Source organism: Cebus imitator, unplaced genomic scaffold (genome assembly GCF_001604975.1).
Source record: "Cebus imitator isolate Cc_AM_T3 unplaced genomic scaffold, Cebus_imitator-1.0 Scaffold403, whole genome shotgun sequence".
NCBI lineage: Eukaryota > Metazoa > Chordata > Mammalia > Primates > Cebidae > Cebus > Cebus imitator.
In genome coordinates, this window is record NW_016107718.1 from 1,596,145 (window position 1) to 1,613,460 (window position 17,316).

The window sequence follows — 17,316 nt, forward strand, 5'->3', positions numbered from 1 at the left end:
AAAAAAAAAAAAAAAAAGAAAAGAAAAAAGATAAAAGGAGAAAAACTTAAAATATAAAGGCTAATCATAAACTCAACTCCCCAACATCCCATGTCTGAGAAGACTATCCCTATGTTTGATATGTTTTTATATTCTCACATGCCTTACCACAACATGTGAGGGAGGATGAGATTCAGCTGTAGTCTCATGGGAAAAGTTGCCAAGGGATGCAACTAGTTCCATAGGCACTTGACCACTGAACAGACTACTCATTTTAGAAACATGTAGAGTCAGTTTAGAGCAACTAGACATTCTGGACAGTATGTAAACTGCTCAAGAACAGGGGCTCTGCCTGCTTTGCTCTCTCTCTTGGTACCTAAAACAGGTGCTCAGCAAACACTCACTGAAAGAATAAATTAATGATAAATGGCATTACCAGGGAGTTATGGGCCAATAGAGGGTTTTCATGAGGCTAAGTCACCTGCTGCCTGGTCTTAGAATGGAGCACAGGAATATTTACAGTACCTGGACACTCTCCTCAGGCATTTCAGAGATGATTAAAAAATAGTAATAATTGGCCAGGCACGGTAGCTCATGCCTACAATCCCAGCACTTTGGGAGGCTGAGGCAGGTGGATCATGAGGTCAAGAGATCAAGACCATCCTGGCCAAGGTGGTAAAACTCCGTCTCTACTAAAAATACAAAAATTAGCTGGGTGTGGTGGCATGTGCCTGTAGTCCCAGGTACTCTGGAGGCTGAGGCTGAAACCAGGAGGCAGAGGTTGCATTGAGCTGAGATTGTGCCACTGCACTCCAGCCTGGCAAGAGGGCGAGACTTCATCTCAAAAAAAAAAAGAAAAAAGAAAATGAAAAAGTAATAATCAAAACAAGAATCGTTTATCTAAAAGTTCTAGCTAAAAAATAAATAAACAAACCAGGTTTTATGAAATTTTCTCCATCCTAAACCACCTCCTAAAACCATTCATTGAAAAGCCTTTACCAGGTGAAAGGAAATCTGTGAAATAATAATGCATGCTATGAATGGTAGCATAGGGAAAGGCATGGATTTCTGGCCAGATACTCATGAGCTCAAACCCTGACTCCTAAATATGTATTAGCTGTACAACCTAGGGAAAGCCCTTCAGCTTGTTTAAATGTCAGCATCTTCACTGGCAAAATGGGATATTCACTTCATTATTACTTTATTGGTTTGTAAGAATTAAGAAACATTAACAGTAGCAGGCACAGAGCCTGGTATTTAGCAGGCTCAATAGATGCGAATTCCCTCCCCTACTTCCCTCCCTCGCTTTCCTTGTTCTCTCCTGCCCTGACACCCACTTATTCTAAAACCCCAGAGGTAAGTGAGATCATTTAATTGTTTCATACATGTTCTTATTCCTTCTTTTCAAAGACTTTTTAAAAACACATGAGTTGGAGGACCTCTAAGTTTGCTACTAGCTTTTTTCTATCAGGTCTAAAATTTTAAATCCTATTATATAACAGAAAAACAAGGAAGCTGGGGGCTGGACCATCAAAATTACTGTAATTAGTCAGGCAATAGAATTTTTTTTAAGTCATGGCTTTTTTTATTTTACTGTCTTGTGATCTCTAAAAATGGGTAAAGAAATATAATTGAAAAGGAGGTGGCCCTTGCTTCAGAAGTTCCTGCTGTTTTAAGGGCTTTCACAGGGACATCTGTTGGGTTTTTAACAAAAGAAGCCAGAGGGTTTCAAGAGAGAGTGGGGGAAACTGTGGTTTACAAGGTATCCACATCTGTTTGGTATTCTGCCATCTGAGAAAGTTCGACTTCTGAAACAGCACGGGTCGCGTAGTTAAGCTTGAATCTAGGAACAGATGAAAGCTTTCTTTCCTCAGTGTTTCAATGGTAGAGATCAACAGCTGTTTATATCCTTTAATATCTAACTAAGGATGAAGCCTTCACATCTGTCAGTATTTTCCGGTTCTATTTCCTTGGATCACAGTGGGGAAGAGGTGGAGTTTGAACCCCTCCCAATTCCCAGGCAGAAACACAAAAATTCGCCCAGGATTCAAAGCTGTAATTCTAAGCAGAACTCTCCATTTCTCATCCACCCAGGGTCCTGTTTGCTTAGAATTCTTCTTTTGCTTTCCTCTGACAGACATCTTGAGTATTTCCATGATAATGACTCATGACAGCATAAAGATCAAAAAGAAGAAAAATAGGCTGGAATCGGGGAGGAAATAGAGGAGGAAATGGTGTAACAGCGAAAGTGGCTCCTAATAATAAGTTATTCCAGAAAACCACAACAACAGCTTCTGAGGACAAATCACAGAGGTGAGCAGGAGGTTGAAGACCCTCACAGTGAAGGTAGATGGTGATGGTTTTTACTGGCCCTAACATTTCACCTGGAAAAGTTAAACAGAGAAAATGGAACCCTGTGGAAGGAAGGTGCAGGCAATATTGAGGAAAGAAGACAAAAGGATTCAGAAACATTTCTTTAACTTTTCTCTGATCACCAGAACAATGCATGTGTTGGGCCTTTATAAAGATTATTTTTCCTTCCATCCATCCATCCATCCATCCATCCAACAACTTAAAAGGTACCAGGATTAGACTTGGTGGAGATAGTCAGATGAAATAGATATAATGCAAAATTTTAAAAGCTAGCATTTGAATTGATGAAAGCCTTCACAGAGGACATGGTATCTGAGCTGAACCTCAAAGGATACATGAGAATTCACTAGACAGAGAACTGAGTGATTACAGAAGGAGAGAACAACATGAATAAAACCAGAGTGGTAAGAAACAGACCATTTCTGGGAGAACGAAAAGTTCTGAGCAGTTACAATAAATAGAGGATACTTATAAAAAGTATAGGTTCATAAAAACTCAAATAACTCAATTGTAAGAAAACATGTAACTCAACTTAAAAGTGGGCAAAGGATATGAGATATTTCTCAAAAGAAGACATACAAATAGCTAACAGGTATATGAATGAATAAAGACAGTGTGATATATTTACACAATGGAATACTATTCAGTCTTAAAAAATAAGGAAATCCTGTCATTTGTGACATGAATGAACCTGGAAGACATATGTTAAGTGGAATAAGCCTGGCACAGAAAGACAAATACTACATAGTTTCTCTCATATGTGTAATCTAAAAAAGTTGATCTCATGTAAGCAGAGAGTTAGAATGGTGATTACCAGAGGCTGGTGGTATAGAGAGGGCATTGGGGAGATGTTGGTCAGAAAACACAAAGCTTCAGTTAGATAGAAAGCGTAAATTCAAGAGATAAATTATACAATGTAGTGATTACAGTTTTCTAAAAAGTGCAGTCTTTTAGGTCTCACCTAACAGATTCTGATTTAGTTGTTAATGATGAAGAGAGGATCAAAGAATTTGCATTTTGATCAGAAGGCCCAAATAATTCTGATATAAACAAGTTTGACAACTCTAATATATACAGCTTAATATTTTCCAAAAGATGCTAATGGTCTCTCATTAATTTAAAAAAAAAAGGTACCAGTGTCAAATTAGGAACCACAACGTACTATCTTTTCTTGGAAATTCATAATGTACATTGGCATATTAAAAGTCCTGTGGTAAAGAAATCAATGTCACTCAGCATTTCCCAAACTTATTTTTCCCTGGGGGTTGAAATCATTAAGATCTCTCAGAATATAAGTATGCCATGGAGGATAAATTGGGTAGAGCTGAAACAGACGATTCTGACCAGGTGAGCATGTTCCCTAAGGATACTAAATGACTAAGAAAATGTCTAGAAAAATAAAGCAAAGTCAGTTACTCTGGGGGATATAGAGGTATCTATGAATTTCTTCCAAGCAAAGCCTGTTTTCCTATAATGCTGTTTTCCAGCCAAACAGCCAGAAGCTTCCTTCCTCTCAAGTAACAACTTGCCATGGCTTTGTACTGTGACTTCTGGTCAGCAACTCTAGTGGCAGCCACAATTGCAGAGTGAACAGGAGTGCGCAGAGTTCAAAGCACACAGGTGCAGACACAAGGGGAAGGACAAAGAAGAGGTATCCTTGCCTAACTTTATTTATCTTTATTGCTGTTACATGTTCAGCACAGAGCACTGGCAGTTGTTCGTAAGGCTTCTGGGGAACAAAAAAATCCTTCCAGCTCCAAAAGTAACCCATGACAGTCAATGAAAAGTACAGAAGACATGAACCTAAGAAATTTCCACCATTCTGAGGTGCCTAATATTATGCCCGGGCGAGTTTTTGAAACCTGCCTTATTCCTCCCATGCTGTGGACTGGGGGACTGGCGCTACCACACAACCTACCTCCTACTGTTAAGAACGGGCAGGGGAGAGAGAAGCATGAGGGAACTGGACAAGTCAAAGCAACACCAGGATCCTGACAAATTGGTTTGCGTGCTGAATATTTCAAGATGTACATACTGCACCAATCAATTTATATACTTTTTTTCTGGTATAAACTTAATTGCTTCCATATACCCCTTTCTCAACTTTCCATATGCTATGTGGGGACACATCCTACCCCAATCTAGAGATGATTTCAATAGTGTGTTTCAAATACATTTTTTGTACTACAATCATCTCAGGGCTTTAAAATAATACTCTCCAATAGCACGAGTATTTATTCAATCATTCCATAAATATTTCCTGAGTGTCTACAAGGTTCCAGGGCATTATGCTAGGCACTGGAGCTACAACAGTGGAAATAGGAGACTGTGGGTCCCTATTGAGCATACGGCATAAAACACTGAATTCTAAATTCAGTCTGAAAGTGCATGGGAAATCTAATGACCAGCTTCATAAAGAAATATAAGAGGCAGAAAAGACTGACTAGTCCTTCCTTTTGAAGAGTTTTGCACAAAGCAAATAAAATAATTTGCATCTCAGGTGTCCCAGTGTATCCAGCAGGTACGCAAGGGTTAAAGTTAACAGCACAGCCTGAAATGAACAAACTATGATTAAAGACGGAGGCTTTAGGATCTCCTTTTCCCTAGAATTTGAACCTCCAGTTTGTTTGATCCCCAAACAAATCTATGAATTCTAACACTGGGATTTCTTAATCCTGAGATATAAATACCAGCAACTGCATCAGAGTCCATGTAACTTTAGTCAATTAACCAAAAAATAATAATCTTATCAAGATAACTGAGTGAGCCTGACATCTAGTTCTAAGAAGCTGACACAATCATATCTAACATTTCACAAAGCCAGTGTTCCCCGGCATGTGGTATATGTACTACTGGGAGTCCACAAAATAAATGTAAGTGGTCCATATATTATCTTTTTTCCTTTCAGTGAGGTTCTTATATATGAAGAATGAAACTACAGGTACATGAGTGATGGAATTAATGCATGGGTGCTACCCAGCATTCAAAGGCAGTCTGCAAATTTTCCTAGTGCGGGTTGCGTGAGTGACAAAAAAACTGAGAACTGGTCATGAACTTACCCACGCATGTTGGAAATATCTCCTCGTTGTTGATCTGAACCTCAATCCAATCCATAAGCAGGTTCATGTACTGGGGAGCTGGCAGCGCTGTTGGCTTCTTATATTTGAGGTCATCCTGCCACCGATACTCATATTTGGGGCCTCCTGACATCACAGGGCAGGTCCGCTCGGTGCAGAACTCACAGATGGTGCCATAGATGAGGTTGATCCGATTGAAGAAGTCCACCACGTGTACCGCCACCCAGTCATTCTGGTCCTCCCCACTGGGCAGCTGCACAGCTGCCTTCAGGTCCACACCCGAGTTGAGGGATGCCTGAGCCCGTTTATGCAGCTCAAACCTCTGTGTGCCAGGTTCAAATTTCCTCTTGGGCCGGAAGGTCTTGTCCTTGTTGAATACCTGCTTCAGGGCTATGGACATGGTCTTCTCTTTCACTTCCTTTCTTTTACAAGAGGCAAAAAGGCACCTGGAACTTTTCAGGGAGGGATCGCAGCCCAACAGGGTTTTCCACTGCCAGCACTCAGGCCCCAGTCTTACAGCCTATAGCTTTTAAGCTCTTTTAAACAGCCCCTTCCATCTTCCTCTTGAATGATTTCCAAGGAAACCTCATGTTCTTTCCTAAAGGTAGAAGACAAAAGGGAACACATGAGTGCCCAGTTTGACTTTAAAGAACGACAGTCTTCAACCTGATTTCCACCTTGTGTTCTTGGCTGTGCCCACTCTCCATCCAGGTATGTGGACATAAGGGTTAAGCCACTGCCGTGACTCTGTACTGTTGATGCAAACCATGCAAATAATTAAGGAAGAAAAGGCCTCACAGTCATTTTGTTCATGGCCATTGTCAAATCTCTACTGGTCCTTCTCTGTGTGATCATAGGCTTTGTGGATCTTTCGAAAGTGTTAAGGATGAACATGTTAATCAATGGCCTGTTTCTACCCTATATGTGCCACTTTTTAGGGCCCCGCCCCCCAACAGCCCCTATTAAGTAGGCATGGGGACACTTCTCCCATCCTCCTAGATACAGATGATGGAAGAAGGGGTGGCTATAACACCAAGCTGGCTAATAAGAATGCCTCTCCTGGGAATTTGGTATCAGGACTCAGACTTGGTTGGGCATTACTTGTGAGAGGTGATGAAAACTGGGTCTGGTTGAATCTTGTTTGGACTGTGTGTAGCGCAGTTGAGAAAGCTGGTCTGCAGAGCCACGGAGGAGGAGGAGACAAAGGAGGAGGTGGCAAAAGTGGCTGCCAATACACAGAAACAGAGACAAGAGCCCAAGTGGCCACAAGGAGAGAAACACAAGGGACAAAGAAAGACAGTTAGAAGAACTAATCCTTACAATCTTCTAGAAACTGGTTCCAATTCCTTTTGAAGCCTAGCCATGCTTCATGTCTTTTGGGATCCATACACTTTTCCTGAATTAGTCAAAGCCCTTATTTTATTTCAGCTAATTTGAGATGGTTCTGTTTCTTGCCAAACGTTCCTAACTATGACAGTATCTGTCACCCTTTCAATGTGCCATCCTTTATACCCTTCATCTTATACCTTAGACAGCACTTTGAGGTAGAACTGTCCAATAAAATTTCTGTTTCTGTGATAATGCAAATGCACTATATCTCTGGTGTCCAATATGGTACTCACTAGCCACATGTGGCTACTGAGCGCTTGAAATGTGGCTAGTGTGACTGAGGAACAGAATTTTACATTTTATTTAATTTTAATGAATTTAAGCTTAAATAGTCACTCACGGCTACCATACTGAATGGCACAGCTCTGAAGACTTCAATGCTCTCTTCTCTACTCACTTGTAGAAACCCTCACAAAAATCTGGTGAGGTTTATAGATTTAAAATAGGTCTAATAGATTTATAGTGGGTATCATTCGTCCTGGGTCTGCAACAGATAAAATTACTTGCCTAACAAGATCCCATAGCTAGCTGGGGGGCGCACTTAGATTGAAATCCAGTTTGTTGACTCCCAACAAATGCTTTCTCTACATGGCCATATATTCCAAAAAGTAATAGCCTTTGACTTGTCTTTCCTACTGGTTCATGAAGCTCATTTTACACAGAGCTTCTATCCACATAGTCCCCAAAGACTGCTGTATAGACTGGTTGGAGGTGAAGACTATGTTCTGTGGCCTTAAAAGAGAGAGAAGATAACTGATCCACCCACAGGTCAAGCCCTAACAAAATGAGCCAACGGCTGAGACCAGATTCAGAAGAGCCCATCGTGGAATCTGTTAAAATGGACTTGGAGCACAATGCCACTAACTGCTTTTTCCCTGCCTAAGGGGTTCTGCCATTCCACACTCAAACAGGGCGTGATACTTCCAACCTTAAGTTATTGAGGCAAAAAAAAACCTAGGACATCCTGATTCTCCCTTATGAACTCTGCTCATGGCTCAGAATTGCTAATCGGGCAGCTGAATGCCCCCCCATCCCCAATCCCAAGGCCTCTGGCTCTCTGCCTGCTCACTTCCTCCCTCTTAACCCCACCCTCTTCCTAATACGCTTTCACTGAAATGCCATATCCGCAAGGTGGTATTTTTTTCCTATTCACAGGACATTAACCACTGACCACACCCCCCACCCCCCGCCAAAGAGATCCATGTGGAAAAGCAGATCACATGAAACTCTGCCTGAGACTGTCTGTGAAATCACACTCCTGGGTACCTTGGAATATTACCTGTAAGGATATCAACACATAAATTCTGCAAAGTCTAGGGAAAAAATGGAGTGATCTATTTTCCTAAAGAATACCTTCCTAAAGGCTTAGCTTGCCTGAAAACAGGCTTAAGACACCTGAGGGTTTTAGAAGGGAATTTCCAAAATAAAACTATGAAAGAGAGGTTGGAAAGACAGAGAAAGGATGGTGAGGACTTGTTTTTTTAAAAATAGATGATAGTCTCAAATGGTCAATTGCTGACAGTAAAACAGTAACTACCCAGCAGTTGCCCCCTCATGTCTTGAACAAATAAGACTTGCTCTTCTGTTATTCTGCAAATGAGGGTACCATCAATGCCCACAGTCCTCAAAGCAGCTTTCTTTCTTGACCACACATTCCCTTGGTGCCACTAATTCTTCTGTTTTCCTTCAGCCAGCAGTGTCTGCTTGCATGGACACTATTGTGGAAACCTTCCTGTATACCTGTGCCAGGCTCTTGTGAATGCCATCAACAAACCCCTCTGATACCTCTGATGGAAGCATGTGAATAACACTGAATAATCACAGCAAATCCTCCTCATCACAAAGCCTTGCAGAGACTGGCATTTGCAAATGTTTAAATAAATATCAAAACACTGTTGAAAATTTGAGAATTTTGCTTCCAGAGATACTTGTGTAACAAATTTGAAGATATGTGGTTGTTTTTTTTTTTGAGACAGGAAGATCGCTTGAACCTGGGAGGTCAAAGCTGAGTCTACGCTGGAGTGCAGTGGTGAGATCACAGCTCACTGTAGCCTCGGCCTCCCAGGTTCAAGCCATCTTCCTGTCTCAGCCTCCTGAGTAGCTGAGACCGTAGGCACAAGCCACAATGCCTGGCTTTTATCTTGTATTTTGTAGTGACAGTGTCTCACTTTCTTGCCTAGGCTGGTCTTGAACTCCCAGCCTCAAGCAATCCTCCCGCTTGGGCCTGATATCAGACTCTTGAACTGGAAGGACACTGATTCAAATTCAAAACTTCAAATAGCTTTAAAGTCACTCTCCGCACCCCCCACCCCCAACTTAACAGGCTTAACTGAGAGAGAAGGCATCTTTGGAGAATTCTTTCTCATCCAAGCCCCTTATGCTCTCATCCAAGCATATTGACCACCATTTATGAAATCCTACCATGCACTAGATCCTTTAACATTTCTAATCCTTACCACACTTTATATGATGGAAGTTTTTATGACCATTTTATATATTTTAAAAATTGAGGTTCAACTACCTAAAATAATTTACCACAAATCACAAAATTGCTAGACGATAAGGCTAAATGTTAAACCCTTATCCCTTCGGCATTGAAACATATGATGATTTTTTTCTCACTAAAGCAATTTTAAAGTTTCCTGATATTTTTTATGTTTTCAAAGCTCTGGCACATGTATATTTCAAAGCTCCGCACAACAAGACTAGAAAGGAAACTAGAACAGGTGGTATTATCTCCATTTCACAGACAAGGAAACAAAAACTCAGATCTCCTAGTGCTTGATCCAAATTTGTAAATCATTCCGACATGGTCAGACATGAGGATCTCTCTTGGGTGAAACCTGTGAGTCTAAAATAAAGCTCTATTCAGAAGAAATAGGTTGATCAGGTAGGCCCCTCATGTTTAAAGACAATGGCAATCCAGAATGGATAGTAACAGATGTATCATGCCGCTGAATGACTGAACAAAGAGGCACCCACCTGTGTCTTTTCCTGAGTGTCAGAGCCCTATTGGCGCAGGTACCTGAGAGTTTTGAAATTAAAAAGGGAACAGTAAATGTACCTGGACTTACTTTCCCAGCCCAGAGCCCCCTTGGGACCCCTGCCCATAATTTACGCTGTGGGCTAATCAAATGGTTAGAGCAGTGCTTATCCAATGTGAACTCGGGGATCTTGTTAAAAAGTACGTTCTGATTCAACTGGTCTAACAGTCTCCCAGGCGATGCCGAATCTACTGGTTCATGGCTGACACTCAAAGTATCAAGGCCTGATCTAACTAAGAGAGCTTGTTAGAAATGCAGACTCTCAGGCTTCACCCCAAACCTGGTAGATTTAAGTGTGCGTTTTAACAAAGTCTCAAAAGAATATGATCTGAGAAGTGCTGGGTTGGAGGGCTTGCCTGTCTGGCTGAGTAAAGAAATGAATAAACAAACTTCCATTTATTGTTTTGTCCACAGATTGTTTCATAAACAGTCTTGAGTTGAGTGTGGACGTGTTTGAGAAAAAAATAAGGAGAAATACTGTTTTGAATACAATTGCCTTGACAGATGGTGACAATTAGGTGATCTGGACTGACGTGTATAGCCCAGCACCTAGCACCTACGAGGTCCCCAGTGAATACCTTTTCATAAATGCTGGGTGGAGGGCAGCTGTTGCTATTGCAGCCTCATGCAGAAAGGCTTCTTTGGCTGAATAAACTGTAGCACTAGCAACAAGACAGTGGTTATTCTCTGTCCTTGTTCAGTCTCCAGAATGAAATGAACAAATAATAAATTTTGCCTTCTAGGTAGAAACTAAAAGCAAATTCTATGTTATGAATTGCACCCACGACAATGCTAGTTCTTATAAATATTTGAAGCCAATGGCTCATTTGATCAACACACATTTACTAAAAGATTTTCATGTGTCAGACACAGGGCTAGGTACTATAAGGACACAGAGTTCATAAAAATGTGGGACCTGTCTATGAAGAATTCACAATTTGGTATGTAGTTCTGAGGTTAGTTATTGACTTTGGCTTTTAATGCTACAAAGTTCCAACATGCATACTAATGTGATTCCTTCAGAGTATTACTCAGTTCAGGGATGAAAAAGGACAATAAAGGGCGAGGTCTTCGGATAGAGAAAAACGGAAATTCAAATAAATAGCACAAAACTGACAGAAGTTCCATGTGCTCTCCATATTTTCTGCCTAATAGATCAATTATAGCAATAAAACATGTGCACTATAAAAATATGCAGAGAGAATTCAGCTGGGCAGCAAGGGAATGTTGACAAGGTAGCTAAGCAACGCTGGCGAGGGAAGTCCTTATTTTTCTTCTCCTATTGATGTCTTTTGCCTCATTAGTCGAGAAATCAAAGAGTCCTTGGCAGGGATAAGGAAGAAATAAGACAGCTCTCCCACTCACTCCGGAGAGATCCATCTACTCTAGCCTGGCCCACCTCTAAGAGATCTTAGTGGTACTAAAGGGCAAGGGGGTTAGGAAAGGAGAGGGACCGAAGCAGGTAACAGTAGCAGGAAAAGCAGTTCAATATCTTATCTGTGGGGTGGAGGACTCCTCCTGGCAGGATCAGCTGGCAGGACAATTCATTTCCTATAGGAAGACCATAAGAGAAATGTCCCAAAAATACACTACAGGAAGGAGGTATAGTGTCATCTTCATTGCTAGGCACAGAGCTAACTTAACTGAATGTTTGCTGAATGAATGAATAAATGACAATGAATGATGAACATTTTACGTCACAGTGAAACCACAAAAGGGGAACCAAAATGGACCTCCTGTCTTCAGTTATTTCGGGACTCTACAACAACCTGTAAGCTCACTGCCAACTCACTGAGGCTGCTGAGATACCCTGAAGTTACATGTCTGCCTCCTGAAAGGACAAGACACCAGCTCAACTTTTCTTCCAAATGATCTGCTCCACTCCTCTGTGTTATCTGAAATTCCACCTCTTCAGAATCAAAGAATGACTAGTCTGATTTCTCATTTTCCCACTATATTGTTCTCTTTATGGCTGGAATCGTCCTTGGAATTGTCCTGCCACTTCCCAAATATTGAATTAAAGTAGATTGGGTTTTTATTTTAGAGGAGTGTATGTATGTGTATATACATAAAATGAACATAATCTGACCTTTCCAGGCTTGAATAAAGGATGTGCCTAAGATGCAATTCCATCAACTCTTATGCACTATTTACTCCTGCCTACTTATTAGGTGCCATCTTTGCCCACAAGACAACCCCAGGATATCTGAATTGCTGGCATCACTACTCTTGCACTTTGGAGCCATTATTAAGTAAAATAAGGGTTCTTTGAACACGAGCTCTGTGATACTGCAAAGGTTAACTGACATCCCAGCTAGCTACTAAGTGAGTAATAGCAGGTAGAGTTTATAGCGTGGGGATGCTTGACAAAGGGAAGATTCTTGTCCCAGGCGGGACAGAGCAATATTTCATTATGGTACTCAGAACAGTGTGCAATCTTCCAGAATGGAAGAGATTGCTGCCTAAGAAGAAGCTTTGCTATTTTTTCCCCTAATGAATTCAACTCCTCCACTTTGAGCTGCTGTATCACTGCATTTTGTTACATTAGTTTGGAGAAACATTGCTGCCTCATTTTAATCTTCAAAGTTACGCATGGTTTCAGAGCTTCAGAATGCTCGTGTTATTTCTGAAAACAGATGAAGTCAGTACAACTAGGTGTAGCCCTACAGAAGTCTGTCACGGGACTATTACTCCTTCTTATCTTCTATCTCTTCAATGATCATCTGAATTGCATTTTTGCTGTTTCATAGGCTTATTTTTTTAGTCATCAGTGCAGATATTCTAGCATTAAACGTAAATATTCCAAAAATGAATGCATTACATGCAACCTTATATGCTGCAGCAGCAGCAACAGCTACAATAGATCAATGCACACATGTTTTCAGCAAAGACCTATAGTGATTCACCATTTCAGATTCTGAAACACTGTCACTCAGAAGAGGAGATTTATTGGTAAGAAAGAATGGAAAAGAGTACAAGAAAAGAGTGGGATTTGTTTGGTATGGTTGGAAACAATACCTATTCACAGTCCATGGAGGAAAAGACAGAGTTCTAAAAAATGTTTTCTGAAATAAAGAGAACAACATTCCTTCTGGACACCAGCACCAACTAGCTTGGATTCCCAACAACGACAAAGATGGAGACTCTTTGGTCTAACCTTGGGCAGGGGTGATCCAATCTTACCACAGTTTTAAAAACAAATAGTAAAGTAAAATTATTATAGGATGAAAGCTCAGTTGACCCATTTAATCTTATAAAGATTATACATCCTAATGATTACATTGATTTTAACAGAAAAAGAAACTTCTCCAAGTCAGTGAGCACTTGATATATTATTTCCAGAGATTTAGACTAGCTAGAAAATATTCATTTTCTGTGGCTTAAAGGAAGACATATGATTTGAAAAAACAGTATCTAAGTCAGGTGAGGGTTGAAGAATGGGGGATGTGGTGGGAACTACAGATAAAGCTTAAATTATAACTGAAATAAAAAACTAAGGCAGGTCAAACATGTATTTTTACTCTTTAAAGCATGGGTGTATTTCAGCTGATATGATGTCACTCTGAACCTTCAACAGATATTGGGATAAAGGTCATTGTCAATTACCCTTTCTTTTTCTTCAAAACAGAGTATATCAATCCTTCCTTGGAAAAGTCTTACTTTAAAGGAAAAAGGTTCGAATTCAAGGAAGTTGGATCTTGTAACTGTCAACAGACTTGGTTCCTCATAGCCAGTCTAAGTGAATTTCAGTCTCAAAATCTGAAAAATGGTTAGCCCTAACACCATGAGAACTTACGTATGACATCTGGAGCCACTGCAAAAGATCTCCGCAGGGAGGTGGAGAATACAAAATGGGCTAGAAGACTGGAAATTAGAAAACACAGTTTCAATTTTTGAAAGATTATAAGTTTAAGCTTGATAGCGGATAGGTAAAATTAATGCCAACAGCAGGCAAGATTTAGAGGCACAAAAGACCAGTGGCTAACAGCAGACAGCTTTTGCAGGGTTACTGCAAGAATTCAAACAGTATTTGTAAAACATTTAGCATTAGTAGGCACTGAATACAGTTGTTGCTATCATCATGTTCATCATTTGAATCATATTATGATGCAAGTTTTACTAGAGAGTCAAGATTCTTGAGAGAGCAGTCACCTAGAATCTATCTTAGGATACCTAAAATTCTAATTATATAATAGTAATAATGGCATTTATTAAGGACTTCCTATTTAGTTTTTACGATCCTATGAATAGCTGTTATTATTATCCCTATTTTACACTTAAGGAAAGTGAGACACAATGAGATTGAAGCTATATCCCAGGTCACAGTACCAGTAAGCAGCCAAGCTGACTCCAACGCTCTTACCACTTACTTAAAATTGCCTCTTTAGATGATTGGGTAGTTAAAGAAAAAAAAAGATCAGAGGAAGTTCTGGGGTGCATCTAAGGGGGCCAGGGAAGGAAACAGAAGAAACAGAGACCTAGCCCTAAGTACACTATCATGTGCCACTCCAGAAGAGATCTATTTCTAGAAACTTTGTGGTCTAGATTCAAAATTCCTGGACTCAAATCCTGACAATGACTTTAGCTGGCTCTGTCTTTGAACAGATGCTTTTTATGAACCTTAGTTTTGTCTTCTTTAAATATGATGGTGGCTAGGCACAATGACTTAAGTCTGTAATCCCAACACTTTGAGAAGCTGAGCCAGGCTGATTGCTTGAGCTTAGGAGTTCGAGACCAGCCTGAGCAACACAGCAAAGCCTCATCTCTACAAAATAAACAAAAATTAGCCCAGTGGTATAAGCCTGTAGTCCCAGCTACTCAGGAGGCTGAGGTGGGAGGATCACCTGAGTCTGGGGAAGTCAAGACTGCAGTGAGCCATGATTACACCACTGTGTTCCAGCCTTGGCAACAGAGTGAGACCCTGTCTCAAAAAAAATAAATAAATAAAAAGGAAGAAAAAAATAATAAAGATAATGGTGCTTACCTTTATTGCAAGGTTACTGTGAAAATTAAAATGGAAAGAACTTCACAAATGGAAAACAATTATATGGTAATTGACATAGTGACTGATAACAAAAGAAACTAAAACTTTAGACTTAACATCAAGAAATGATGTGAGAAATAGAAAATGATTCAGTTCAATGCAAATGTGTGTGTGTGAATAAGAAATAGGCAGGAGGTGGTAGGGGTGAGGGGCACAGTGGCAATGGAAGCCCTGCACAGGAGGAAAGAAAGAAATGAAATGCTTCCTTCTTGCCTAATTTGGGTAGACTTGTAATTCTCAGGCAAAAAGAAATAATAATTAACCTCAGTGATTTGATAATAAGTTAACAATATTCCCCAACATTTATAACACACTTAACCCTAATATTTTGAGGGAGTTCCAGTATCTTTTGCACATAATAAATCTAATGCAATATGGCTTATTTCATGAATTTGGGCAAATTATATCCACCATGCCCTACTAATCCCTCCAACACTTTTCAGAATAGCATATAAATGCTCTACATCTAACACATTACATTAGCTGGTTATAACCCAGTTACAACCTCTGTATTCTGATATCAGAAATGACTTCTAAACTGTTTAAAAAGTTATTTCTTATATTAGTTTGTTTTCATGCTGCTCATAAAGACATACCCGAAACTGGGAACAAAAAGAGATTTAATTGGACTTACAGCTCCACGTGGCTGGGGAGACCTCAGAATCATGGTGGGAGGTGAAAGGCCCTTCTTACATGGCAGTGGCAAGAGACAAATGAGGAAGAAGCAAAAAAAGAAACCCCTGATAAACCCATCCCATCTCGTGAGACTTATCAGGAGACTAGCATGGGAAAGTCCAGCCCCTGTAACTCAATTACCTCCTGCTGGGTCCCTCCCACAACACATAGGAATTCTAGGAGATATAATTCAAGTTGAGATTTGGGTGAGGACACAGCCAAACCATATCATTCCACCCAGCCCCTCCAGATCTCACGTCCTCACATTTCAACACCAATCATGCCTTCCCAACAGTCCCCCCAAGTCTTAACTCATTTCAGCATTAACCCGAAAGTCCACAGTCCAAAGTCTCTTTTGAGACAACGCAAGTCTCTTCCGCCTATAAGCCTGCAAAGTCAACAGCAAGCTAGTTATTTCCTAGACACAATGTGGGTACAGGTATTGGGTAAATACAGCTGTTCCAAATGGGAGAAATTGGCCAAAACAAAGGGGTTTACAGGGCCAGTGCAAGTCTGAAATCCAGGCTGTCAAATTTTAAAGCTCCAAAATGATTTGACTCCATATCTGACATCCAGGTCACACTGACACAAGAGGTGGGTTCCCATTATCTTTGGCAGCTCTGCCTCTCTGGCTTTGCAGGGTACAGCTTCCCTCCTTGCTGCTTTCATGGGCTGGCACTGAGTATCTGTGGCTTGTCCAAGAGCACAGTGCAAGCTGTCAGTGGATCTACCATTCTGGGGTCTGGAAGATGGTAGTCCTCTTCTCATAGCTCCACTAGGCAGTACTCCAGTAGGGACTCTCTGTGGGGGCTCCAACCCCACGTTTCCCTTCTGCACTGCCCTAGCAGGGGTTCTCCATGAAAGCCCCACCCCTACAGCAAACTTCTGCCTGGGCATCCAGGTGTTTCCATACATCGTCTGAAATCTAAGCACAGGTACCCAAACCTCAATTCTTGACTTCCGTGTACCCACAGGCTCAACATCACAGGGAAGCTGCCAAGGCTTGGGGCTTCCACCCTCTGAAGCCATAGCTTGAGCTGTACGTTGGCCTCTTTCAGCCACAGCTGGAATGGCTAGGACACAGGGCACCAAGTCCCTAGGCTGCACATAGCACAGGGATCCTGGGACTGGCCCATAAAACCACTTTTTCCTACTGGGCGTCTGGCCCCGTGATGGGATGAGCTGACATGAAGGTCTCTGACAGTGTGTGGAGACATTTTCCCCATAGTCTTGGGGATTAACATGAGGCTCCTTGCTCCTTATGCATCTGGCTTGAATTTCTCCTCAAAAAATGGGTTTTTCTTTTCTACTGCATTGTCAGGCTGCAAATTTTCTGAATTTTTATGCTCTGTTTCTCTTTTAAAACAGAAGGCTTTTAACAGCATCCAAGTCTTCTGCCAGGTACCCTAAATCATCTCTCTCAAGTTCAAAGTTCCACAAATCTCTAGGGCAGGGGCAAAATACCACCAGTCTCCTTGCTAAAATATAACAAAATCTACCATGCTCCAGTTGCCAACAAGTTCCTCATCTCCATCTGAGACCACCTCAGCCTGGACCTTATTGTTCATATCACTCTCAGCATTTTTGTCAAAGCCCTTCAACAAGTCTTTCGGAGCTTCCAAACTTTCCCACATTTTCTTGTCTTCTTCTGAGCCCTCCAAACTGTTCCAACCTCTGCCTGTTACCCAGCTCCAAAGTTGCTTCCACATTTTCAGGTATCTTTTCAGCAGTGCCC

The 17,316-nt window shown here is 41.0% G+C and overlaps 1 protein-coding gene across 2 annotated transcripts in view; it reads right to left on the reverse strand.

Moving 5' to 3' along the window:
* Positions 1 to 17,316, reverse strand: part of MOB3B (MOB kinase activator 3B) — a 205,727-nt gene that overhangs the window by 119,034 nt on the left and 69,377 nt on the right. The window contains exons 1-2 of one of the 2 annotated variants that reach the window (XM_037731483.1): positions 6,463 to 6,637; positions 5,412 to 6,027 (exon numbers count right to left, since the gene is read on the reverse strand). In XM_037731483.1, the coding sequence (XP_037587411.1) occupies positions 5,412 to 5,829 (418 nt within the window). In that variant the 5' untranslated portion in view covers positions 5,830 to 6,027; positions 6,463 to 6,637. Of the gene's footprint in view, positions 1 to 5,411; positions 6,028 to 6,462; positions 6,638 to 17,316 lie in introns of those variants that run through there. The other variant, XM_017508888.2, reaches the window with a different exon arrangement.